At 40.5% G+C, this 27114-nt stretch overlaps 1 protein-coding gene across 2 annotated transcripts in view; it reads left to right on the top strand.

Annotated features, from left to right (window-relative positions):
- The window catches only part of KIF26B (kinesin family member 26B), a 303146-nt gene that overhangs the window by 77027 nt on the left and 199005 nt on the right, over nt 1-27114 (top strand). The window contains exon 3 of one of the 2 annotated variants that reach the window (XM_074579953.1): nt 14731-15264. In XM_074579953.1, coding sequence (XP_074436054.1) covers nt 14731-15264 — 534 coding nt within the window. Of the gene's footprint in view, nt 1-14730; nt 15265-24400; nt 24579-27114 lie in introns of those variants that run through there. The other variant, XM_074579954.1, reaches the window with a different exon arrangement.

The following is a 27114-nucleotide window of genomic DNA, read 5'->3' as shown; positions in this document are numbered from 1 at the left end:
TATGGTAATCAGTGGAGTCTTCAATGCAGACTCTGTAAACATTAATAAAACAAAAAGATCCCAGTGTTCTAGCATCACTTCTGCAAAAGCCTTGAAGATCTTAGATGTAGCTTGTGTAGTGTTGATAAAAATATGTGAAATCATTTCAGAGACTGTGAGCCAGAGACACAGTTCTGCTTAATAATATCAAACTGTACAAATGGTTGCTAAAATGCTTGTAATTAAAAATATATCAAGCAATTTGACTGTGCAATGCAACTACATTTCCACCCATAAACTTGAAGTATGGGTAACAAAAAAAACCTCCTCCACTTTAAACATACTAAGTGGAGCCCCTGTGTGCTTCCAAAATGGTCTGTTGGCATATAGGAGTTGGGTCCTTACATACAGCTCTCAGCTTGCAAGTGCAGTTTACTTTTCCTATGGGACATATCTACTATTCTTGCTAGCTTGAGTAGTGCAATGTCATAGGGCTCTTGTGTTACTCTGATCATAAGAAAAAGTAAATACAAAGTAATGAGTGGATTATTGTAGGGCAGTCTCTATTCTTTGCCCAGGTCCTGAGAAGAAAGGCTGACAATGGAGATTCTGTTCCATTGATTTAGTGTTTTAATTGCTTGGTGGCTTCTTTCTCCTTTTCCCCCTTCTTCTTCCTTCCCCCCTTCTTCTTTCTCCTTTCCCCTCTACGTAACAAAGCTCATGCGATCTTTGAGGAGAATTTCTCTTCTAACTTAATACATGGAATATCTAAAGCTGGGCCTCAAGTTTAGAGGTAGCAGCAGTGAATTTCAAGAAGCTGTATAAAGTGGCGATCTCTGATTTCGAAGTCTAATTGAATGTATTAAATTAGATCAGTTGAATTGGGACGCCTGTCTTTGGTTGTGTTGATGCCCCATGAAAATTGATCACTTCTCATGCAAGATTAGTTATATTGAGAGGTGCGTGGCAAGAGCCAATTAAAAGACACTCCTGTGCCAAACTGGGGACTCGTTCGTCTGACAGGTGGTGCTGCTGCACTAAGCAGCCTTGGCATAAAACAGCCTATACATGATGGTGTTCAGCAAGACCTGGAGAAACTCAGGTTCCTTGCACAGGCCACTGCCCTCAACAATTAAGATGGTTTCTACCAGACAAGTGGAATAAAGCCACAACATCAAGGCATGCAGAAGATGATTTATCTCACTAACTCCTAGCTCTGCAGCCTTCATACTTGCCTTGTGCCTTGGGAACTGCCTAACTTTAGCTGCGTGGAGAAGGAGGTGTGGTGGCAGCACTGACTTTACCTGACCCAAAGCTCCTCCATGGCCACATCTACTTGTGGTGAGCTGGACTCTGGGCCCAAAACGTAGCCTAGTGATGGCTGCTCAGGAGCACACCTTCTGCAAGAAGAATAGATTGTATTTCTTATCTTGCCATGCCTGAAGGTAGACAGTGCAGCTTCTGGGGAGATGGAGGTTTTAAAAACCAGAAGGCTGCTCTGCTAAGTGCTGTTGGCCTAAAGGGATGCAGCCTTACTGCTGTGTGGAGAGTATGATGAAGCTGCCTTAGCAGCTGGGGAGGACTTAATGGGTGAATCCTGGTAGAACACAGCTCTGGGGGTTTATAACCACAAGATACAATCTCATATTTGGTAGCTTTTCTTTGCGAGGTTATGTGGTTCCCCTACTGGGTGTCACTGCTCAAGTCTCTACGTTGCTCCTCATGGCTTATCTAAGGGCCCCAAGCACCAAGGTCCAGGTTCCAGATACTGCTATGGGAGCTGGCTGCAAAGGACAAGCACAATGCTTCATGTTGCCATGCTTTGTGAATCTAGTCTAAAGCCACAGTGGCAACTTTAATCACTGCTGATCTGCTCAGACTCCTTCTGATCTCCTACTCTTACTCTGTCTCCATCTTAGTATGGCCCTTCTGCTACAGCATTAGGAATAATGAGGTTTGGTGCTAATTCCAAGACACTGTGCTCCTTAGCTTGTGTCCCATCTGCTTCAGAGAAGAATAAAGCTATCTCTCAAGGAACTGTTCAGGTCTGTGTGAATCAGAAGTAGAGATACGCATGAGAGAGAAATAGAGACTAATATTAAATTTAAATTAATGAGACTCAGACTCTTGAAATGAAACTAAGGAAAATAAGGTAATGCAGTGGTAGGAGAGCTTTCTATCTCACAAATGAAGTTGGATTTCTTTACTCTTTTCTTTCTGGATATGTAGCTTTCAGCTATTCTGACAAAAATAAATTTAGGCCGGTACAATAACAACTTATTGTTTCCCCCTTCCCCACATTGTTTTCCTTGAAGCATCTTTCCAGGATGATGTTGACAGTATGTTGTGGGTCTTTTTGTTTTGTGTTGTTTTTTATAGGTCTAAATCCAGATGTCAGCTTGTCTGTCAGTAAATAACAAAAAGTAGATTTTTTTTTTCCTGCCCAAGTTGCATGAATTATGCAACCATGTAGATTTTATAACATGTTTACTTAATCAGAGGTTGCTGAAATTCTTACAAGGTGTTTTAAGACACCACTGTTACTCTACTGATCATAAATCACTTTTGTTTGAGCAGGTATGTCTATGTTTTCTTAAATTGTGTTTGATTTCTGAATCTATAGAGCTATATCTATAGTAGTGGAGAACCTGGAGCCTGAGTTTACAGAGGGTTTCTCTGCAGATTAGTTGCAGGAGGTACCCTTGGATAGGGACAGAGGGTGGGTAGCCTTATTCAGTGCATTTCAAAAGCAGTGCCATAGTGGCAGTGGCTGCCTCTAGAACTAATACCTTCATCCTTTCAGATGCCATTCCCATTTCTCTATTGATTATGCTGTGGCTGGGTACACAAGGAGCCCTGTATTAATCTGAAGTCATGATCAGTGTCTTTAATCTTTAGAAAGGTTGGAAATCCATTCTCTTCACCACTGGTTAGAGAGCTTTTCAGTGGACACTGTAACCTGAGGAACATTGTATTTTGGTTTGAGGCTGGCTAATGTTACCGGGCTCTACTGGAAGCTTTTTCTTCCCCCTCCTCCGTGGTGTGGTGTATACTGGTATTTTTTTTTTTTTTTCTACGTGGCTCACATGGGGACTATTTGGAAAAAGATTTGTAATCTTAGCCTTCATCAGACCACACAAGTCAAGAAGCTGATCCCCTCTTGGGCTTGTCAGCAGTCAGCTTATTCAGGACAGAACGTGAGCTGTGGTGAGAGTGGGGGAGGCATGTTTTTAGCCCACACTTGTAGATCGGTGTCATAGGGGGCCAGCAACACCATGCTGTTTGTCAGGGAGGGCTCATTATGTGCTTGTCCCCTGTGGTCCCACAGCAAGGGCTTGAGGCTTCTGTTTGTAGTGAATGGATGTGGGGAGGGGAGTGCTTGGCTTCCTTCAGCTCTGAATGCTTTCATTGAGACCTTGGTGAGAACACATTCAGACTGAGCCCTCTTGCATCCTCTGACACTTGAGTTGCTTGGGATTTTGTGAGGGTGCGGAGGATGGGATACAAGCTGTGGAGGCTGTGACAGCCTGGGTTTGCACAGTGTGAGTGAGTACTTTTGAACAAACCCAGTAGCCCCGAACTGAAACAATGACTACTTTTTGAGTTTGGGATGTTCTTTTTTAATAGGTGACAATAACAAAAGAGGTTATTAGCTGTACTCCAAAGCTCCTCTGATGTCACAAATCTGACTGTAAAGATACATATGAAAAGAGAGCATTTACCAGTCTGGAGAAGTGCAGTGGTAAATGTTAGATCATGTTGCTTGCTCCTGGCTGTAAGCGTTCAGAAGCAGCAATGTTCCCAGGGGGCAGACCAAGGCCCACAAAATTGTACTGTCCTCTGTATCAACTTCAGTTGGCTTCAGATCCATGGAAGTTTCTGCTATGTTCACATCACCTGATACCTGGCAGCCAAGTTGACCCATCAGCTTCTGGACCCAAGCCAGTACTTTCCGTCAGAGCAGCATGCAGCTGTGTTAGCTTGAGTTAGTGCTGGTGTGGTAGGTGCCTTCTGGATCACTTTGCGAGGGAGCAGCCAAAAGCAGGTCCTTTTGGCATCTGCAAAAGCCACAGTGAGTGGAATTGGAGCTCTCTTCTTGTGTAAAGCCACACTCAACAGCCCACCAGCTTCCATCCCGACAGCAGCTTCTTATCATCCCCACACATCTTTCTGCACTCACCAGCCCCTTGAACCCAGTCTCTGTCACCTACCCTTGGCACAAAGTACCAAATCCCGTGCAATCCCTGTCCCAGCAGATGCAGGCAGTCTGCTGAGTTGGAACTGAAGCATATGCTGAAGTATACAGATTCATTTATAGTTTGCGTAGAAAGTCACGCACAGACACAGTTTAATGAAATTTAGTAGGTACGTTTGCAGCAGACTTAAGAGAAAAAGGCTGTGTGCCATGGGCTTGTCATAACACTCATTCTGCCACTTGAGTTGTGTTGGCATAGTTAAACAGTACAACTGCCCCAAGGCTGGAGAACAGAGCTTTGCCTGGCAAAAAGGTGTCCCATGCGCTGCAGTTTATCCTCATACTGTATGTGAGACAGTTGTGACAGTGTAATTCTGTTCCCACTGAGAGTTGGCAGATTCTTGTTACTTTCATTAGTTTTTTCAGGATCTTGTTTTTTCTTCTTCCTCCCCTTTGCATACCCCAAATATTTATACCGTGCTGACCAAACATAACCTGATGTTGCAACTGAATTGGAAACCTGCAAACAACTCTGCTCCTGAAATTATTCCCAGCTGAAAAGCTGAGGTGTGCTCCTGCTTCCTGCCTTGTATACTAGGTGAAATAAATGTTCTTTCATGGCTGCTCTAATGCTCTTAGATTTCTTTGAATGTATGGAGGTTGGGGGCACTCAGCATCCTCTAAGATAAAGATTTTAACTTTTGTGGTGCATTTTTGTTTGTTTTCGTATGTCTGTAATGTTTTTGTATCAGACATAGTTTTGTATTTTTAGCTGTCTGACATTACATCAAAGCTGAGAAGCTTTCACAAGCAGACACAACCCACCCTGAGATAACATAAAACTGTTAGAATAAAATTTCCATGGGTTGCTCTGATTTTTCATTTCTCAGTTCACATTATTAATAAAACCAAAACCAAGTGCTAATAAAAATAAAGAATAATGTCATGCACATCCAAAGTGACAAGTATGGTATCAACTAACCTGAAGCTGGGATTAGTGCACAGAGTGAGGTGGGGTATCATGGTGAGGGGCAGGAGAAGGGTCGAAGGGTATCTGCTGGCTTTTGGAGCTGTGCACCTGATAAGCCTGGAGAGCCTGAGGCTGGACCGCAAAAGGCTGCACAAACCAGGGGAGGGAGCATGGGCATTGTATTACTGGCAGGAAACGAACAGGGTGGTAGTGCTTTTCCCACTCTTGGGAAAAAAGGGGATTTCCAAGAGACCGAGTCAGTGAAATGTAGTTTGATCGTGGATATGATGGGAGTTTGAAGAATCCTGAGGTGGGAGCAAGCAGAGCCGCCCTCTTGCGGGTGAGTGGCTTGGGGTGAGAAGGTGATGGTAAACGATAACAGGCCAAATGTTACTGAGGGGGAAAGATTTAGCAGATTGAAATGAGGCTGTGAGAGCCTGTATGGCTAGACAGCAGGGGACATTAGCTGCCTGTGGAGCAAGTAGCTGTCAGCACCTGGTATGTGGCTACTATTTAAAGCAGTGGCCTGCTGCAGGCCTGGTATGTGTCAAGGAGGATGTTTCAGACAGGTGCTGTCAAACGTCAGAGCTGGTTACAAGATGCTCTTGTGCAACTTCTGTCCTCCCGAAATACAGCATAAAGTCTTTTGGGAAAGCAGGGTGGCATACAACACTTCTAAGAGAGATGCTGGGATCTTCCTTCTAGGTCAGCAATTCTGTATCTTTGCAGACCCCATCAGTAGACCTTCAAATTATTTGTATCAGAAATTAGTTGGAAAAACATTAATCCTTTCATAGATCATTGCCTTGATTTCTCCTCTCCCCCCTCCTTCATTCCCCTCAGTTCACACCATCAGCTTCAAGTAGGTATCTCATCTTCTCCCCCTGCAAACTCAAGGGTTGTCCTATCTGGGACTGTCCTCTGCAGTCTTAACTAACCCTCCAGCTTTCACGATGCCCGATTGCTTGATTCTGGGTACATTCACATGGAGGAAATAGTTCCTAAAGAAGACATGTAACAGCTCTGCAGATGTTGAGGTTCGTGTTGTTTAGTTCAGTTGGGATAAAAATCTGGTAGAAATCCCCAGTCAATACTAGTGTGAGATGTGACTGCCGCTGAGTGATAAGAGCAGGTTTGTATGCAGCTTGGAATGCTCCGCATGTACAAAGATTTGAGAATCAGTGCAGAGGGTAGACTTGCTTCTGTTTCCAAATTACATGTTTTTAACTATGTTATCTATCTAGTGCAAAATGGAAACAGAGAAGAGGCAAATACATTTCAATTTTTCATGTGCTTCTGACTGTGAGTGTGCATGGGAGAGACTGCATTATTACTGTGAAGCAACTGTTTGATATACTTTGTTTAGGAACAAAAGTCATTCTCTGTTTCTTAGATGGCACACATATGTGCTCCATCTGATTTGAATAAAGTGGGCAGGATTTTACTTTTACTTGCAGTTTTACTAAGATTAAGATTACTTGGGTTGCCTTTTCGTATTCAAGGACATGAAAGAAGGTCAATTTAAAGTGTGAATTTCAAATTGCTTTGTTAAACTCCAGTAAAACTCTTCAGGTTTTAACTGGCCACAGTTAGTGCTGTACTGAGGCTTGCAATGCTCTAATTCTAGTCAATCCATACCTTTGGCCTTCTCAACTCTGCTCCAGAGTCAAGAAGGGTGGAAATCTGATAGTGGCAGAACAGAAACTAGATAAGAGACCCTGAGTTATTGTTGCTTGAGGAAAGCATATCCAAGATGAACAAAAGGTAGCTCTGCTGAACCAGGTTGGAACCTCAGTGTGGAGAAATTGGTAAAATTGTTTCTGAAAGCTGAGTGAATAAAAAAACCAAAAACCAAAAAGGAACATCAGACAAGCAAAGGCAAAGTTCTTCACCCATTGTAAGAGCCACCAATAACCTGCATCAATCTATTGTTTTTTCTTTTTTTATTCTCTGATGTATGTCAATTGTAGATGTGATGAAGTTGAAGAGATTTGATAAAAAATGTTACACACTGAATAGCTCTTTTGAGAATGCTAAGTTATGAAATAAAAAACACAATATTTTTTCTAATGGTTGTTTGCCTAAAATAAAAGGGATATTATTCTCATGTTTGAAAAGCAGTTACAAGAGATTTCAGCTTGCTACAAAACTGTTTATAAATCAGGAGAACAGTAAGTATATGGTGTCAGAAATACTGTCCTGACCTTCACACTTGTGATGTTTAGTTACCAGTCTTCAGGTATGACAGCTGTTTGAGAAATCACTGGTTACAGTGTCAATAGTAACTGTGCTGCCACTCATCAAAGAACTGTAATGCTCTTCTCACAGGAAAAGCAAGCTCAACTTTGAAAATGTGGAGGTGTGTCAGAACAGTAATTGCTACTGTAGCCTGGTTACTCAAAGAGGTTCAAGTGATCTGTTGATTTGATGTTTATCACAGCTTGGAATAATGGGGAGGTCTGAAAGGATCAAAGAAAAACTAATGTTATTCCAGTATTTTAACAGGTCTGGCCCATGTAATCATAGGTCAGTCATGCTTCATTCTTATCACAGATGGGCTTGAAAGGGTGGGTAACAGGATATCAACAATAAAGAACAGTTTCTTTGTGAACAGCAATCAGAAGGATTTTATGGAAAAAAAAAAAGTATCATCACATTTGCCACCATGGTGAGGAGAGAAACTAAACATTTGGTTGATAAAGCTACTATTTGTAAGCTCTTGAAAGTATCTCATTCTAACAATATTTAGGTCAAGTTTGTAACCAGCCCCTAGTTGAGTGAAGAGGCAGCAATAGCAACTGAGTTCTGGGTGGTGACTGGAAATCTGAGCCAAAATGCATCTGTGATACATCTGGGTTGCATGCATGACACAAGACTGCTTATAGCAATGATGCAGAAAAGTACCAGGGGGTCAAGGTGAATAATCAGTTGAACACAAGCCCATAGTGTGCTCTGGTGGCTAAGAAAGCAAATGCAATCCTTCAACGTTCAGGCAGGAAAATACAAAGCAAGGAGGAGAGAATGGAGGAGCTGCTGCTTTTTCCAGTATAAGTGGTGAGGCTTCTGCAATTCTGTTTGTTTCTATTCTTTGTGCTATAAAAAGGGTGCTGACAAATTCTGCCTCTTTGGCAACAGCTGAGTTTGTCTACCACTTAGCTGTAGAAGCTGCTTCCCTCCAGGATGCCCCATGCATGCTGTGGCCACAGATTCAGTCTGTGTTGCAGAGCTCTAGACAACTGCACAGCAGAGCTCATTGGGCAAGGCTTGGATTTGCACCACTGAATGTATATTTAGATTTTCCTGCTGCTATTTCATCTATTCTTCCCAACCCAATTAAAAATCTGGCTGCTGTCTAGTTATCAAATGCTAACACAAACACCTGTGTGCCAGATGTGTACAGCTGTAAGTCCATCAGTGCTGATCCATCATCAGAGCCATAAGCCAATCCATGGAGTAATCAGAAAACACTTTTTGTTTTTCCCCTTCTTCTCTCCCTCCTCCCCATTTTTAATCCTACTATTTTTCCAGGGTTTCCTCTCTTCTGCTTCCTGCTGCTGCAAGTTTATAAGGTGAACCTTGCTCAAACTTTCTGTCTCTTTCAGATAAGAAAGCAGAGAACCTAAACCAAAAGAGCAAATCTTTCTGTCTGCAGAGTGGCTGGTTTATACTGACAAATTATAAAAGTCTAAATGTCAGTAATACATGCCAACTCAAGAAAAACACCTTGAAATTATTAACATTGTGAGGGCTACACAAGACAAGATTAAGGTTTGATTCCACCCCTTCTCCCCCCAAAACAAGGAACTGGTCCCACTGGTCCCTCAGATGTGTTCTGGAGATACTGACTGTGGTACAGAACTCTCTTGAAAGTGAAGGCTCAAGTCAGCAGTAGAAATCAGTTTTCAAGTTTAAGGAATAAAATGATAATAGTTAGAGGTGGAATACGATAACACTGCAGGTTTTTACTGCACTTGGTAAGACAGTCTCTTTTCAATGGCTTGCTGGAAACAGGCTAATGTAGCTAATGTAAAAACCCTCTTTCTTGTTCCGCTGTGCTTTCCTTGTGACTTCTGTCTCTCCTTTTGCCCAAGTTCCCTAATTACAACTGTCCAGTTCGGGATTGCCTCCTCTCTCCTTTCCCCAACATGTAGTAACAGTGCTTAAATGGGGACGTTCCTGCTGGGGAAAGGAGAGAGTTTCATAAGGACAAGAGGGAAATATGTTCTCCTTTTCTAGCAAAGGAGATGAGATAGTTTCATTTACTCAGCTGGGAGTGGTAATGGATGGCTTATGTGAAGACGATGTATTGGGCATGAGGGAAGTCTTCTGTGACAGAGAAGGTAAAGCAGTGTGGTCTTGCCCAAAGAAGGTGTCAGTTGTTATGTACGGAGCAATAGAAAAAGGGAGGCCACCTTGCTGCCCCCTTGGTCTTGCTCATGTGCAAGTTTGGCTTTTACTTACCAAAACATTGCTTGTGCTAGCAGAGATCCTGCCATCTTAGATAATTCAGATAATTCTGTCTTTACTTAGCAAAGCTAACTGTTTTTTATCCAGGGTTCCCGGCTCAGTTTGATGGTACAGTGCTACTAATTTATAATCATAGTGTGTATCTCTGTCATGCTTATTTGAGGAAAAACTCCCATTGACTTCAGTTTATTTGAACATTTGCTTTAACAGAAGTGGTGCCATTGTAACAGTGAGGAGCTATTTTTCAACTGCTGGGGCTCTAGAATGCTGAAAACAGCAGATCTCTGAAATGTAGCTGAGAAGATGATAGGATATGTTTAAGTTAAGGTGCAGACACACTTGGAAAATAGCCCAAGTGCCCCTGGAAAGTAAATTTAAAAGTATGTATAATCTCTTTATTGGGCTGGAAATATATCCTCAAGAGAGAAAGGGGAACAGAGGAAATTTTTTTTTTTTTAATCTAAATAGAGACCAACCATGGATTAACAGGATTGTGTTTGGAGCAGAGATGTTTGCACAGTCATGGAAAAACATGTGTTTTTTATCAGGGTTAAGGCTTCCCTCCTACTAATGTTTCTTAATTAGTTCTTTTATTCCCTGCCTGTGGAGAGTGAGGGTCTGGAAAACACACTTCTTCCTGGGCAGAACTTTGATCGTTGCTTTCCCCTACTTCTCCCCTCACCTTGTGTGATGAATTACATACCAGCAGTCATTGCTGGACCTTTTCAGAAATAAAAGAACTCCATGAGTCTTCCGTGAGCATCTTCAAGCAGAAGCTGACCTCTGGGATTTAGTTAGTATTGACTGTTTCATTTTTTCCTGAAGAGCAATGAATAATATTGGTGTTGAAGAACATAATTTGATAAGATGGTCTTGAGATCCATTGTATAGCTGAGTGTTCTCTGAGGTAATGACATAGGGCTACAATGTCTAACTTGTGTAGGCTATAGTTGACCAAATCAAATAGTTCTGCACAAAATCCCATATTAGTGTCTGTCTGCTACATGTTTACAAAAAAGTAGTATGTGTATGAGGTATTTTTATATGAATCTATGATCAGCTAGGTTCCATGTAACATGTAAAAGTGCAAATCGCTTATCCTATTTCTTGCCCACCTCTGTCCACCAGTTGAGCTCTATTTGCTTTCATCATGTCTTCTTCTGAGCTTTTTGTAAATGTGTGTCTGAAACAGACTGTGCTTCATGCTGAAAGTCATTGTTTGGTTTCTCTGTTGAGAAAGATGGGCACCAAGCTGGGCAGCAGGAAGGAAAGGATTTTTCTCTTTGTAGTCTGCTTTCTTAGTGATGGAATTAAAATGTCATGAAAACTATACAGCAAGGTATAAATTTACAAAGGGAGATGAAAGAGAGAAGGATGCTTCTGCATTACCTTATATGATCATGTAGTAGTGCTGCTCCTCCTCTTCCATGAGGTCAGGACTGCATTCACCCTGGTATAGCTGTCTGTGTACTTCAGTGTTTCTTAACTAGTGCCAGTTCACTGGGTACATTTGCACTGGGTAAATCAAGAATTCCTCAGCATACCTGTCTGATGGGTCTCTAAAAAGCAAAACTTCCTTCCCTCTTCTGTCTTTCCCTTGGGGGTTTTTAGTTCAGGACCAAAGATGAGGGTTTAATTACTAGCTGGTTACCAAGGAGAAGATGAACAACTAAACATAGCTGGTAGTGGTGTTTACTTGAGCTTGAAAATTCAAAGGTAATGTGAAAAGAATCCTTGCAACAAAGCTCAGTATGCACTCTGTTTAGTTCACTGCTTGCCTTGTGCATTTGTACTATGGTCTGTGTTGTGACTGATCTCCTGAAGCTTTCAGACCTCTTACATGCCTTCATTTGTTTATTATAGGAATAAGAGTTTATAGTAATGCTGTTTATACTGAAGATGGGTGAACCATTACAGCAATAAGAGAAACCATCATGAACCCTGAACTCAAACCAAACCCTTTTGTGACTTTTAAAGTTATGTTTCAGTTTTCAGTGTCACTGTACTTTGTTCTGTCAGGACTGGAAACAAGTGCCAAAATATAAATGGTATTTCCAGTGTCAACCTCAGATTTCACAAGCAAATCTGCTCTCATGCCAGTGAGCGTGGAGTTTCTTAGACCTCACAAGTTTCAGTACTGAGTATAACCTTTCCAACTCCTGCTGCTTAGTGCAGCTAGCTCAAAGCACTTACCCCGTGAGGCTGGCCCATCACTGTTTCATATGGGACAAGGTACTGTCAGATGTCTGTGGGACAAGGTACTGTTTATTGAACAAATAAGCATTCCTAAGGGAATGTGTGCAGATGGTTGCTTGCAGATGAAATACTGAAACAGAAAGTGTTGTGTAGCTGCATTTCCTTGGTATTCAAGCAAAGGTGTAGTGACTGTCCAGCTTTGGCCTCCTTCCTGCTAAACGTGTTGCAACACTGTTAGCCGATTCTACTGTGAAATTATGGTGGAGCTGCCCAGTGCAGAATAAGAAAGTAAACTCTCTTTTAAGCTTTATCAGATTTGTTTTGAGAACAAAATGTGACTAATGTGTTTCTGGAACCTGAGTTTCTCCAAATTTATTTGCTGTCCTGTAGGCTTTTCTGTTTCATGTTCCAGACTTGGACCCAGTGTTGAGCTATCTATCTAGTAGAGTCTGATAGATTAGTAGGGCCAATCTCGGGAGTAATCAATTCAGTTTGTGCCTGGTTTCCTCCTTTCTGCTCCTGAGGAGGAACAGTCTTCCTTCTTCCCTCCCTGCCTCTCTCTGTTTATTGTTGTATCAGAGAATGATCTGATGTTTGTTTTAACACTGAGATGAAGCTGAATTCACTGCTGTCCAGCACTCTTTAAAGTCAGTGTGCTACTTGAATATTTATATCATGCTGACGTTTGCTTACTTTAGAGAAGGCTTTATTTCCTTGGGATATTTATCATGGTATCCAGGAATTTCCATCTTGAACTGCTGCTGGATCTGAATATTGTATATAATTACCTGGGTTCAAGCCCAGTCGCCTAAGGGAAGTTAACTTTCAAAGAACAACAACTAGCTCTGTGGCACTAGCTAGCTGAAGGAAGAGCTGGCAAGGATTTTTCCTGGACTGACGTGGAGCAGCCTGGAAAGGAGACTCACACCTTGCTTTCAGATGTATAGGTAGCTATGTCTAGCTCATTATGGTAAAAATAGAGAGTCCATTCCCTGTGTACCTGGCATCATGGATGGGGTGCCCATATCTGATGTGATCTCTTGACCTAGTTATGGTCTGGGATGGCAAATAAGATTTGACATCTTTTGCATCCTGTTTTTTCCCCCTGACTTCCACTGGTCCCTTTTCTGAAGGTTAAGGGGGGAGGGTTGGTGCAGAATCCAGTTCCTGCCTTCCTGACACACTTTGCACTGACCCCCTTTGTGCATAGAATAGAAATGACCAGCTTGAGGCTTGATCAGATCTCAGCCTCCTGTTGTTTCCCATCAGCTTATATGACTCTCTTGGGCTTCTGGGGCTAGAACTGCTCTTTTGCTGCTGTGCATAAAGAGGCACCATGATTTATGAATCAATTAATCACTGCATGCTGAGGAGCTGTTCACGGTAGTTAAACAGTGAAAATAAAATGCTTGAGTGTATAATAAAGACGGATCATAATGAATATGACCCTCTACCAATGAATTCTCTCCCTCCCTATATTATACCCCCTACCCATTCTTTTCCAGCACAGCCAAACTATCAAGACATGAAATTTGTCCATCCTGGATGGCATGGGGTTCATCAAATTACTTCATAAGGGTGGTATCTCTTTGTGTGATTTCCTCTGTCCACCCCCATGCACTCTCCCAGTCTGATTTCAGTTTGCTGCTAAAGCTGATAAAGCCACAAAGACGAAGAGAAAGAAAATAATAATAAAGATTCTGATCCTACTAACTGTAAATCTTTTTGAGTAGTCATAAGAAAATCCACCCGTAAGTCTCAAACTTAAGGAGGGAAGGTGAAGTCTGCCCTGTCTGGTCTGTAAAACCACAAAAATGTGGTGCGAAACTTCCAAGAAATATTTCCTAACTGCCATTTTTTGTTCTGTGTAACACACACACTTTTTGCTGTGTGTTTCTAAAACTGCATGACACTGTAAGAATTAGGCAAGTTTGATGATAAGCTCCTGCTAAGCCTGCTGTCTGACTTCAGAACTTACTTGAAGCACTTTGCAATTTAGGTCAGCATTCAATGGCTGTAGCCGGATCAGGGTGGCATATTGCTCTGTGGAGAGTACCACTGAAATTCAGACATCTACCCATGGGGTAAGGATATGAGGTTTTAAACCTGATCACATGGTTTTTCACCAAAACTATGCTTTCCAAGAAGAAAATTATTCTTTACAAATTATTGACCCTATACATGTTCTAATTTCTAAATAAAATTATGGTTTTATTTTACATTATCAGCAGATATCCAAAAGAGTGGTAAAACATTTGATTAACAGAAAAGTTTGCAGGCTTTTTTTTTTTTCCAGCTGAAAAGTGTACTTTTGGTAAATGGAATGCTGAAAAGGTCTTGAAAATAATTCATCTGTTTGAATCTGTTTTGAATTCTGAAAAGGATTTTGGGAGAGTGATGGTACTTACGTGTTTTCATTTTTTCTTTACAAGCAGGCTTCGAAATTTTACATTTTTGTTGCAGAATATTTCCTGGATTTTCTGAGTACCAAAACCAGGCATTGACGAGTAGATGGATTTGTGAACCTTGCCGCAAGCCTACTGGTTTTAGTGGAGTTGCTCTTGATTTCACCTGTGTAACTAAGAGTAGATTTCATTCAAGCCAGGAATTAGGTGCAGTGGTGTGAAGTAGGTTAATTCAGTCTCTCTCTCCTATGCGTTGAAGCTTGCAGTGGAATTATATTTGCCACTTATCAGTAAAGTAAAAGAATTTTTTCTTTCCAGCGCAATCTAGTTTCTCATTTTTGTTCAGCTTTGCTGCTGGCATATGTTGACTATATCTAATGGCCTTTGTTTGCATTCTAAGCTTATCTCATAAATTGGCTTTTGAAATGCACAATCAGCAGTAATAACGTTTCACTGTGGTGACCATGGTTAAACATTTCTCTCCTGTCCCCCCTCTCCCTTCTCTGTTTTATTTTTAGGACCCAGGTTTCTCTTCGGTGATTCATGACAAGCTCCAAGTTCCCAATACCATTCGTAAGGCATGGAATGAGAAGGACAACAGATGTGATGTTTGTGCCACACACCTGAACCAGTTGAAGCAAGAGGCCATTCAGATGGTGCTGACCTTAGAGCAAGCTGCCAACTCAGAACACTACGATGCCTCACCAGGCTCTCCCCCACCTCTCTCCAATATCCCCACATTAGTGAGTCCTCGGCACATGGGCAGCCTGCAGCCCAGGGACTGGGCATACATGCCTGCTCCCTATGCTACATCTAATTATACTGGCTTTGTTGCCAACAAACACACTGGCAAACCCAACAGTCTAGGAATTGTCAATGGGGTGGAGAAGAAAAATGGCTCTCCTGGACACCAAGCCAAGGTCAGCTTTCAAATGGCCACCAGTCCCAGCAACGGTAACGTTCTCAACTCTGTAGCAATCCAGGCTCATCAGTACCTTGACGGCACCTGGTCTTTGTCACGAACAAATGGCGTCACTCTATATCCCTACCAAGTAAGTATTTTAAAGTAACAAAACATATTCATTTTCTTCCCATCGAAGCTTGCATGAGCTCGCTAATGCTGCTTGCTTCTGTTGTGTACAAGAGTGAATAGTGCTCATATAGTGAGCACCAGCACAAGGAGTGCTGTGAATAACTGTTTCCCTGATAGGGAATTGAGCTGGGGGAGGCACAGATGGCCAGTATTAATTAGAACACTTATTAATTCAGCTGTTATTAATAATAGAACCAAGCTGTTGTTTTTAATAGCAGATAATTATTCATACAGTATATGCAATTATTCCCTCACACAGTTCTCACTCATAATAGTTGGTTGGAGCAACCACACTAGTGCACAGTGACTTCTGGGTTGGTATTCAGGAAGTACCCAGAAGGTCTTTTGGTTCATGATGTGTGCATATGATCCTACAGTCTTTGTCTACATATATCAGGAACTACCTTTCTGTTCTAAGTTGCATACGTTCTCATTGGTGCTAGAGTGTACTGGTGGCCTTCTGCAGATTCAACTGATTCTTGATGTTTTGGTTTTTATCAGTTCTCATGGATTCAACAGGTCCACTACTCTCCAGAGCTTAGCAGTTCTAGGGGGATTTTTCATGTGCTACTTGCATGTTCTTTTTCTCTTCTTTGGCCTGCTGTTTTCTGGTACACCACACCCATAAGTACCTGTAGACCCCATCCATACCAGCTATCACAGAAGGAGCTTCTATGACAGGAGGTAGGCTTTCCTACTTACTTAGCTGCAGGTGGTGGGATTTTTCAGAGTGCCCAAGCACTTGCAGATTGCCACACAAGCCTATTCTTGCTGAATTCTCCCAGCCACCCCTGTTGGCTTCCTTAGGCGCATAAATATCTTTGGAAGCTGGTCTTTCTACTAAGTTATGAACAGATTGCAAGATAGATCCCTAAATTAATATTTAACATTTATCAGTATGAGTAACTGATATTTCAGCCAGAAAAAAGTGATTTTATTCATAAACATTAAGATATTGTCAAGAACCAAAGAAGACTTGGTAAAACCAGGAGTGAACTACAGTTATTTTGTCTGGAAAATATGTGACACTATAGTTTTGTGGATTTATGCTCTAGTGAACCTGAATTACATTTGGGCAGTCAGTATGTGATCATAGTTTGATCTAAGAAAAAAAAAATCTGATCTAAGTTTGATCTAAGTAAAAAACCTAAATAAAGAATACATGTTAAGAAAACAGAATAATTATTATTTTTATTAGGAAAATTAGTTCAGTTTTATTGCATTCACAATCTTTTAGGTTCATCTTCTATGAAGATGTATTTTTGTTTACTTTGAATAATGTTCATGGTTCCTAGATGGTTTATTTTGTCTTAAAGATATTCACTAAGGAGAATATAATATTCAAAACTTTCCAGACTGATCCTGTAGGTTGGCTCCAGTTAGATTAAGGACTGTTCCCTCTCCTTTCAATAACCTTGAAATAGTAGACTCCCTCGTGACTCCCCAAACAAACAAACAAAAAACCAAACCCCCAAAAAACCAAACCAAAGAACCCCCCCAGAAACCCAGACAAACTAAAAAAAACCACAAACCAACCTAGCAATATTGGTCTGTGGTGGAATGTGGTAATAGTAAATTTTATATTCTAAGATTCTGCCTTCAAATGTTAAAATTCTCATTTTACTCAAGTGTCACACTTAATTGTCCAGTTAAGGAATAATAATGATAGCTTCTGTCTCTAAACATGTTGAAAGGATTTTAGCGTTTGGTTATGTAGTATCTGTATCAGACTGGGAATTAGTCGAGTAAGAAGAAAAACTTTGAAAAGTAATTTATTTGTAACTTGAAGTTGTAGGAAGATGCAAGCTTTGCTTTTTCTGCTTTTGTGTACAGATACTAATCTTATTTGATACACATTTTCAGAATGTTTTAGATCTCTCTCCCATATAAATATATCTTTTTGTTATGCACTTACAGTTCCAAAACTCTGCTGGGGAAGAGCACTAGGAAGATAAATCTGTTACCTCATCTTAATTAGAACCCTTCTTGATTTGAAGGTGAATCAAAAAGGAGGCACTAGCTACTTACTTGCGAATGACTACATATTAATTGAATTTTCTTGCCTTCCCTTAAGAACAGTGATTAGTAAAACCTCACTATGCATTAGCTAAGAGGAACAGAAAATAATTTCTTGGGATAAAAAGCCTTGCACTTCAGAGAGGTACAGTACCCTTCTACGTCATAATCTTGTTAAATTGATGCCCAGGGAGAAGTCAGTCTCATGGCTCTAGACTTAATGGCGCCTGTTGTAGACACCTCCCATTGTAAATGAGCTTTTGTTAGACAGTCTAGATAACTTGACAGAAATGGTTGAGTACCTTGAAAAATCACTATGTTTTCTTCCCTTGAAGTATCACCAAAAAGAGAAAACATTAGTTCGGAAGTGACATTCTGTGGCTCAGACCTGACTCATGGCAATTTTAGGCACCAAAAAGTATTCCTACTATTGTAAGTTCTAGGATGTTACTCCCTTCCTAGGATCTTCCCCTCCAGACTGCCTTAAATTGGAACCTTGTTATGGGGAATGGATTACAACTTTCATTTCAGTTCTGCTAGAAAAAAGTAACATAAAAAATAAAGTGAGTGCTGAGATTTTGTAAGGCTTTCCTGCTGCAGTAGTGTAGCAGCTATTCAACTACTTTTGCAGAAAGAGTAATTGCTATCAGGAGTAAGTAAAACAAATGTCAATTTATACACTACCAGATTTAGTAATGTATTATATGTTTAAAATCTGAAAAATAGAAGCAGTAATAGTGTCTTTAACTGGAGATGCATGTAAGATGTAAAAGAAACTTTCTCATCATTTCATGCAGGCATTATGAGAACTCATCAATGGAGTCCCCTAAGTCAGAAATAGTTGCTAAGAATTGCTTAGGCAATTAGGAGATGGCATAGATGACTCCATCACTCCCTGCCAGCCCTGTTTCATGTGATTCCATATTTAGCTGTCCTTTGACTAGACAGAAAAGAAGACTGGTTTCTAAAAAAACTGTGATGTCCCCTAGGCCTAGTTCACAAATGAACAGCTGATGCTGTTTTCTGTAAGGGGCTGAATCAAATTTTGCTGGTAAACGGTCCTCTTACAAAACACAGAGGCAAGGGAAAGGGAACTGATTGATCTTAAACAAAAAGCATGGCCTGTTAAAGCCCTCCTGTGAACACTGGAATGCTGAAATGGTTACCTGGTCAGGGTAAAAGGGACCCCTTTCTGTTGAATACATATAGGAAAATGCCAGCCAAAATTCAATAGAATTTGATCCAGAGTCTGAAAATCGTGCTCTTTCAGTTATCAGCAGGTAGCATTTGTATACCCTGGGGATCAGACTGTGTTTAACACTTGTAAAGGCTTCTGTTGATCTCCCTATCACTCAAAGGGATTTCAGTCCTTCCCTGCTCAGAGAAGCTTATTTAAATTGGTGAGGTTTTACCTGAGAAGGGCTGTAATTATTTGTGCAACTGCTAATGTGAATTACAGGATACCACAGTGTTAAGTACATTTCTGTTGCTTACCGGTTATTATGTAACACTTCTAAAGAAACCTTTGGTCCTGGGGTAGTAATGAAGGAGCCAAAAGTGCAAATACCTTGATGAAATGATTGCTTCTCATAATTTTTATAGAGAATGTGGCACTAAATGGAATACATAACGTTTTTATTACTTTATTATCCAAAAGATGGTAAAGTAGCTGAAACAAAACCACCACATTAAAGATTGAGATAGATTTGCATCCTTAGTAGTTCAGACTGATTTAGGGTTTGCTTTCAAAGGGAAAGGAGTTGAAAATAGTGACTAGATTAAGCTGGTTACACTAAAAGACTTTTTCTGGAGTAAAAGTGCTCCATTCTTTAGAAGTAGGTGTTCCTCTTTCGAATGGGCACTCTCTTTTAACTTAAATGAACTGCATGGTTCTTGCATGTTGGTGTACCTCTAAACCAACAGCATAGCATTAACTGCATTGTGGTGTGAGCTGCAGAACGTAAAACAGTGGCCACTTCCTTGGTCCCTAGTTACCTTCCTGGATCTGCATAAGAATCTTTTCATGTCTAAGTAGAATATTTTAAAAAGCAAAAAAAAAAAAAATTATTTAGCACAGCATGTTCGAGAGACAGGAAGGTAAGAAAGAACCAGAAAACTGGTTCCAGGAACTGTTCCAGGAACAATGTGGGCCATGAAAGGGAAGGATGGGTAACAGAAAAGGTGGCTGTTGACGTGGGTTGGGTGAGCACCTTCTGCTCCATACTTTGGGGCTGTAAATTTGAATTTGGTAAGGAAAAAGATAGTGCATGTAAGGATTTGAGTAGGGGTATTGTGAACATAATGATATTAAAGGAGAAAATGTTCCTTTCTCCCTTGCTCTTAAAAAGACCCTTTTGACCAAAAGTTTGGAAAATGAGATCTTAAACTACTGAGAGCCTCTTGGCCCCAAGCGTAATGATCCTCAAGCCTATTCAGAGAGTTATCAAAGGCTTTGTGTACAATTGGTGAAAGCCTACAGTATGTGCTTTCTGTTTCCTCTTTATGTATAATGTGTGTTTAGAAGAACACTGTTCTCTGAGAAAGTACCAGCTTGTTCTGGAGTTTTGCAGTGATGAATGATTTGTTTGGAGTTTACTTAGGTCACATCTGTCTCATAACACATCAGTTCTTTCAGGCATAGGCTTTTAAAAAGAAACTGGTAATGATTAGAGTTGGGCACAAGATGGAGAGTTCAGATACAGAGCCAACGCCTGTGTGGCGGGTATTTCCCTCCAGGATTTTGATTCCAAGCTTTTTTTTCCAAGTCTCTGCTGTCTAATTTATTTCTCTTCCACTTGCTGCTGTTTCTGCTGCTTCTTAAAGTGTTCAGCAGGATAAAGCTAAAATGTTAACGATTGCTACAACAGTGCCTGGGTAATTTAGGTAGCTTCTAAAGCATATAATGCAAGGTACAGAAATCAAGTTACTTGTTCCATCTGTAGACTAACAGGTGTCTTCTATAATTATTCCATGCTTTCTAGAGCCAGGCCTATTTTGCCAAAGCATCTTAGCAACAAAAGAAAAGGAGATTTGTATACTCTCTCTTCTAGTACCGTGTTCTTATGTGACCATGCACAATTCAGTATGAGATAACTAACGCAGGAGGTGTTTTACCTTTGTGCAGTTAGGTTTTGGTCCAGAATTTTTTGGATGGCTTGTGTTTCAATAGCAGTTCAGTTACTGAATGTATGAGATCCACATTTGAATGGGATGGCTCCTGAACATAGTAGAAAACTTCTTTCCCATTACAGTGAGCTTATGAATGATGATGCTGAACAAACGTGTGCAAACTCTTGCACTGATGGTTTGGGAGTTTTTTTATTTCGTGACCTGGACTCTAACAATAAAGTAACTCTAGTGAGACTAGCATGAAAGTGCAGGAATTTTATTTCCAAAGTTTGTTTGACTGGGCAAAGAAACAGATTGTCAAACAAATTCATTGGCACTGAAATTATATCCCTGCTTAATTATCTCTGTTGCCCTCATCCTCCATGCATTAGTTGTTATCTCTGAAGTAGCTTTCCTCTGACTAAAAGCCTTTTTAAACCACATCACTAATAATTATATCTGACCCTACTAAAGTCAGTGTATGTCATCAGCTGACATTTTGCCATGATTGTTTGATCATTCAATTTGTATATTACAGGAGTTGGCTATTCATATTTCATTCCTCCTGTCCACCCCCTCAACTAACAGCCCAGTTGTATACTGATTCTCTAATATCATCCAGAAGGGAAGCTGAAGTCTATGTGAACTGTAGGAGGGGTTTCTTTTTCACATTACTTTGGTGTGATGTGATCTCTTGCAGCATTTTTATGCATGGCTTAATGACCTTAGAATCATTACTTTTCCCCTTCATGATACTGGGGTGACCAAGGGAAGAAAGAGGTAAAGGGTATCCCATGGACTGAAAAGAGCTAAGTAGGCTTATCCTATGAGTATGAAAACCCCATGACTCAGCTGTGATGAGGAAGAAATCTGTGGATTATTAGAGGAGTGAGTTAATCCTATAAATTAGCGAAAGCCAACAGATCACAATTAGTGAGGATTTGGAGTCTTGGTTTCCTCCTCTGCTCTGTAGTTTAAGGATTCATCCACATGTGAGACTAATTTCTTTTCTGAAATAATAGCTATGCTGATTGCTTGCATCATTGAACAAAGTATAAACTGAGAGGAGCGGAGATGTTTTAACAGTGGGAAAAATGATGTAGAAATGGGCTGGAGAGAGGGAGAAGACGACTGATACATCAAGCCCAAATTGTAAATAAGGTGGCAGTGAGAAAAATGGTCGGCTTCTGCTTTATTTCATAGTTCAAGAACACAAAGAGTTAAGTTAAAAGATGACTTATTTGGAAGTGAGAAGAGGAAATATGCTTTTCAGGCAGTGTGCAGTTCTGTGGAACTTATGGCTGTGGAAATAGTATTGAGGCCAAGAGCTTAGGAAAATTCATAAAAGGATTATGTGTTTATGTGGACAATAAACATTCCCTTATTTCTGATGTTAGGATAAAAAAAAAAAGTAAGAGAGAAATTTCCATAAAGCATAAGGCAATTGGTATCTTATATTCTGTGGAGAAGGTTCCTTTAAATGCATCCAATAGATAGCTAAGGACTAGGATTCCTGAAACTACTGCTGAAGCTTTCCAGCACAGGTGTAACTGGGCTGACTGGGAGAAGGATGTTGATGTACGTAGTGCTTAGACTCTTTGTCCCTCTATTCTGAAAGTGGCCCTTGAGTGGCAGCTGGAGAAAGCCTAGATTAGAGCTTGAACCTGGTGATGGATAAACACCAGATGACCAGTGCTGTGTTTTGGATGGAGGCCTGTGATAAACAGATTAACGAAGAGTGCTTTTCCAACAGTTTCAACAACATTGCCAAAGTTCAATGTGAGTGGTGTACATTTCAGAATTCTTTTTTTTTTTTAAAGTGTGTGAAGATTCATGGCTTCAAAAAAACTTTCTTAGGTTGAATCATTCATATGAGTGACATGTTGGCTTTTAAAGCTTCATAAAGATTCAGTCCTGTGGCTAATATTCCTCCTGTATCTTGCTATTGTTCAATGTCTGTTGCAAGAAGAGAGAAAAAAGACAGGTACAAAACCAGGGGAATGAGAGGATGACAAAAGAATTAGAAAGCAAATTTTTAGGAGTTTCCCTTTAGATTCCCAAGGTTTGCATTCAAAGAAGACACAAATCAATGTATTGTCTCCTTGACTGAGACATTTGTTTTTCACATTGTTTTATAGAAATGGGACACAGAAGTAAGATTAGATTTAGGAACATAATCATATATATTTTTTGTTTGCTTTTTGTAAGACCCTTTTCTAACCTTTGATTTTGCTTAGAAAAAGATTTGGGCTTTTAAATATGAAGAATTGTATTACTATGCAAAAAATAAATTGACAAAGCCTTCTTATTTGATACTGTGCCGTGCTTCTGGGAAGTAAAGAATAAATAGCTAGAGGCTGATGTAACTGAAATGTGATTCCACACAGCTATCATGTAAAACCATTGTTTTCTTTTCTCTAAAGTGTTTCTGAAATGGCATCCGAAATGGAGCATCAAGTTCTCTGTTGGGACAGCTCTTCTTTAATTCAGTGGATTTGAGTTAAAGTGGTTGCTGGTTCCCTTATATTCCAGAGCATTGTGCACTTGAGAGGTGGGTGTTGTCAGATAAAATACATTTGAGGCCAGACTCTTTCTGTCTCACTCCAGGATAATTGCTTTGCAGTTGACATGGCTACATTGGTGTAATACAGATAAGGAGGAGACCAACTTCAAGCCTATAAGATCTTATCAGCTAGAGTGTGAGAACGGTTGTGGTGATGGGAGTGAATATGGTGTCTTGCACTCCAAGTGGGCTCAACTTCTCTTTGGGCTGGTGGATGGGGAAGCTTTCTTTATCCATACGCCTCTGGTCTGACCCCACGCTGAAGAGTCTGTTGGAAATGAGTCTCTTGAAAATGAAAGCAGAAGGCTGATTGTCCATCAGCTTTTGAACTTTGAATGTGCCTAGATGTATTTTATGAAGAATAAGGAAGGATTACATCTGTACAGGAGTGAGAAAAAGTCCCTCCCAGCTGATGAATCCATCTTTTTTTTTTTTTTTTTTTCCTAAAATCTACAAACTGCTCTGAGGAGAAATGAAATTGCACTTCATCTTTCACTTCCACTGAACCTCTCTAGTAGAACTCAGAACTGCTCCAAAGGTTGAAGAGGAAGGGAGAGTAATGAGCTCTCATTTTCCAAGGGGTTGGTTGGTACTCATTATGCTTAATGTCACTAGCAAATCTCAGCAGGAGCATCTGTAGCTCTTCCTTGTCTGAGAGCACAAGAGTCACCGTCGCTCGTATCATTAAGGCATCTGAGGACTTCAGTTTTATAAGCCAAAAAAGTCTCAGGTCTGACTGGTAGATGTGAACATCAAGTGACTAAGCTGCAACCAGTGCAAGGTAATAGTTGTATGGGTGGGAGTGCAAGTGAAGTGTTTCTGTTGTGACAGCTCTTTGAATCAAATACATGCATGTGCCATGCTTCACTTCAAATTGTATGATTCTTTTTTGAATTTGTGAAAGTGGCATATATATGTGTTTATTAAGTAGCAGGTTAAATTTATGCACAGGCTTTTGGCTAATGGGAAAGACAGAAAAAGAATTAAAGGTTTGAACTATGCTTGATGAAATCACGTCTGCTTCCCTAACTTCATTGTGACTGCATTGATCTACAACGAGTGCAGCTTGGTGTCACACCTATGATGCGAATTCTGCAATTTCTTTACGCCTTTTACTGCACTGTCTATTACTTGGCAAGAAAGTCAAGGCTATTACTAAAAGCAGAGTTCAGGCCTAGTTTTGAAAAAGATTTCTCTTTTAAAGCATATAGAGTGATATTTTCTTTCCTGTAAGAGACAGAGAGATGATAAATAGCGTTTATTATTGCTTTTCTTCCTTCCTGACAGGTTTTATGCTGCTGGAGCTAGGCAGTATTGTGGGATTTAAACACAAACCATAAGCGCAGTCATCTCTGTTTTATTCTCGTACGTTTTCTCAGTTACTGCAGTGCAACACAGAAGATGGGAAATCAACTCAAGCATTATTAAAGAAATGATACAGAACGCATCAGAAGAAAATGTATAGTAATGAGATATCATCAGTTTTTAATTGATCTCTCTGATCCCTGAAGACTTTGTGTGAAGTTCACTGCCAATGTGCAGGAGGTAAAAATGGATGTGACACGATTCTCAATTGTACCATACAGGTATGTCATGACAGTGATCACAGGCAGGACTGACAGGGAAAATGCACTCAGAAAGCTTTTTCTATATTTGGACCAGCTTCTATGAAAGTCATCATGAAGAGTCTTGCAATGTTAGGCAGGTTTAACTGAGACTTAGTTTGCAAGCTTGTGAAAGATTTCTAATTTTTTTTTTTTTTGCTTTGAAGTAATGTAAACAAGACCGTCATTTCTTTGTCCTGTTCAGGAAATAATATAACCAGCTACTATTCAGGTGACTTAGGAGAACAACACAGCTAAGTGTTAGAATCATAGAATGGTTTGGGTTGGAAGGGACCTTAAAGATCATCTAGTTCCAACCCCCCTGCCATGGGCAGGGACACCTCCCACTAGACCAGGCTGCTCAAAGCCCCATCCAGCCTGGCCTTGAACACTTCCAGGGAAGGGGCAGCCACAGCTTCCCTGGGCAACCTGTTCCAGTGTCTCACCATTCTCACAGTAAAGAATTTCTTCCTAATATCTAATCTAAATCTACCCTCTTTCAGTTTAAAACTGTTACCCCTCATCATATTGCTACACTCCCTGATAAAGAGTCCCTCCCCATCTTTCCTGTAGGCCCCCTTTAGGTACTGGAAGGCTGCTATAAGGTCTCCCTGGAGCCTTCTCTTCTCGAGGCTGGACAACCCCAACTCTCTCAGCCTGCCTTCATAGGAGAGGTGCTCCAGCCCTCTGGTCATCTTTGTGGCCTTCCTTTGGACTCAGTCTAACATGTCCGTGTCCTTCTTATGTTGGGAACCCCAGAGCTGGACGCAGTACTCCAGGTGGGGTCTCACCAGAGCAGAATAGAGGGGTAGAATCACCTCCCTTGACCTGCTGGCCATGCTTCTTTTGATGCAGCCCAGAATACGGTTCCTGGCCACCAGGCCTACCTGACAAATTACAAGAGCATCAGAGGGTCTCCTAAAGGTTAGATATTTTATTTTATTTTTAGGTGTAAATGCTAAATAAACGATCAAGTTGTTTTCATGTAAATAAGTGCTTTGTGGGGAAAAATCTAGTTCTCTTGTTACCAGCTTTTCATTATTCTCTGCCCTAGTCAGTCATCACAAGGGTCTTTGCCTCTGTAATCCTAAATGCCTGTAAGTGCCATTTGCAGCCAGGATTTAGTAGTGATGCTGATTATCTTGAGTGTTGTCTTGCACTTCAGAGCCTTTGTAAAGATCCTTTTAAACGTTGCCAGAGACCAGCTTATCAAGATTTATTTCTACTTATATAAAAGTAGGTGAAATGCAGACACCTGGCCTGATGATAGCTAGGGCTAGATCAAGATTTCTGGAAAGGGGCTTGAGACAGAGGTTATGTATGTGCGGGTTATGTAGGTTATGAGATTTTTCCAAGCCCAGTGATATGTGTTTCCCTGCTTCCTTTTCCATTCACTACTCAATGACTTTAATCACATATTGGAGCATTTGCTGCTTCTCTCTGCCCCCTCAATGCTTTGTCTCTGAGGCAGGGACAGTTGGCACTGGTGCAAGGGGCCGTTAATTCTGGGGCCTCTAGGTGTTGTATGATATAATGAATGTGAATGATATAGCACCTTATTCCTCCTATGTTCTCCAGTAAAGGTGGTTTCAAGTGTGGCAGTGGAGGCTTATGATAGCTTGGTTTTCTTTTGAGTGTAAGAGAGCAGGAGGGCACCTATGAGTTAAAAAGGTTTAACAGAAATACTGGAAAACAACTGATTGCTGCTCAGTATCCCATTTTATGTGCTGCACAATTTTATATCATTTGTGAGAAAAAAAGATTTTTGTTTATGCTATTGCTGCTAATGTTCTTGTGCCCAATTTGAATACATTGAGTAGAAATGCCTCTATAACTTTTTTGGAGAATCCATAGATGGTACCACAGAAAGCCAAAGGACCTGTCAGTAGCCAGAACTCTACTAGAGCAAGAGAATGGTTTGTGCTTAGGTGGTTAGAGAATTTGCTCACAAGACTTTTTAAATGTTGCACAGACGTGGAGTGGGGAAAAATGAAATTCTATCAAGAAGCATATAATGTAAACTCAGCTGAAAGAGAGCCAGAGCAGTAAATGTATAATATTTTTCAGACTTTAAGGTCCATTCCTATAAAAGGACCTAAAATACTTTGAGCATCAAAACTAAACCTTCACAATGCATTTGAAGGAAACAAACTTTATTGTCCGATGCTTTATGTGTTAAGAATTGGATGTACAGGCAAGTGGAAGGATATGCCTGAGATGGGCACTACGCAGTTTGCAAAGAGTTGAGAAAATAACCTTTTATTTTGTTACAGTCAGAACAAAAGGGCCATCATGTCATATGTTGAAGTTAAATTTTTCTGTGCCTGCCTGGAAGAATCAATATTAGAGAGGAATATGAAACAGAGAAGTTACAAGGGTTCACAGCAGTTTGGAAAAAGTCTGTAAACAGAAGAGACTGGCTAAAAATATCTTGCTTGTTGATTGTTTTTTATCTTCAAATATGGCTTGAGCTGGAATTTTTATCAACTGCACAGAGTTCATACACTTTACCATTTAC

The sequence above is a fragment of the Larus michahellis genome, chromosome 3 (assembly GCF_964199755.1).
Source record: "Larus michahellis chromosome 3, bLarMic1.1, whole genome shotgun sequence".
Classification (NCBI taxonomy): Eukaryota; Metazoa; Chordata; class Aves; order Charadriiformes; family Laridae; genus Larus; species Larus michahellis.
Note: the sequence above shows the minus strand (reverse complement) of the source record. Positions and strands in the feature narration are given on the sequence as shown.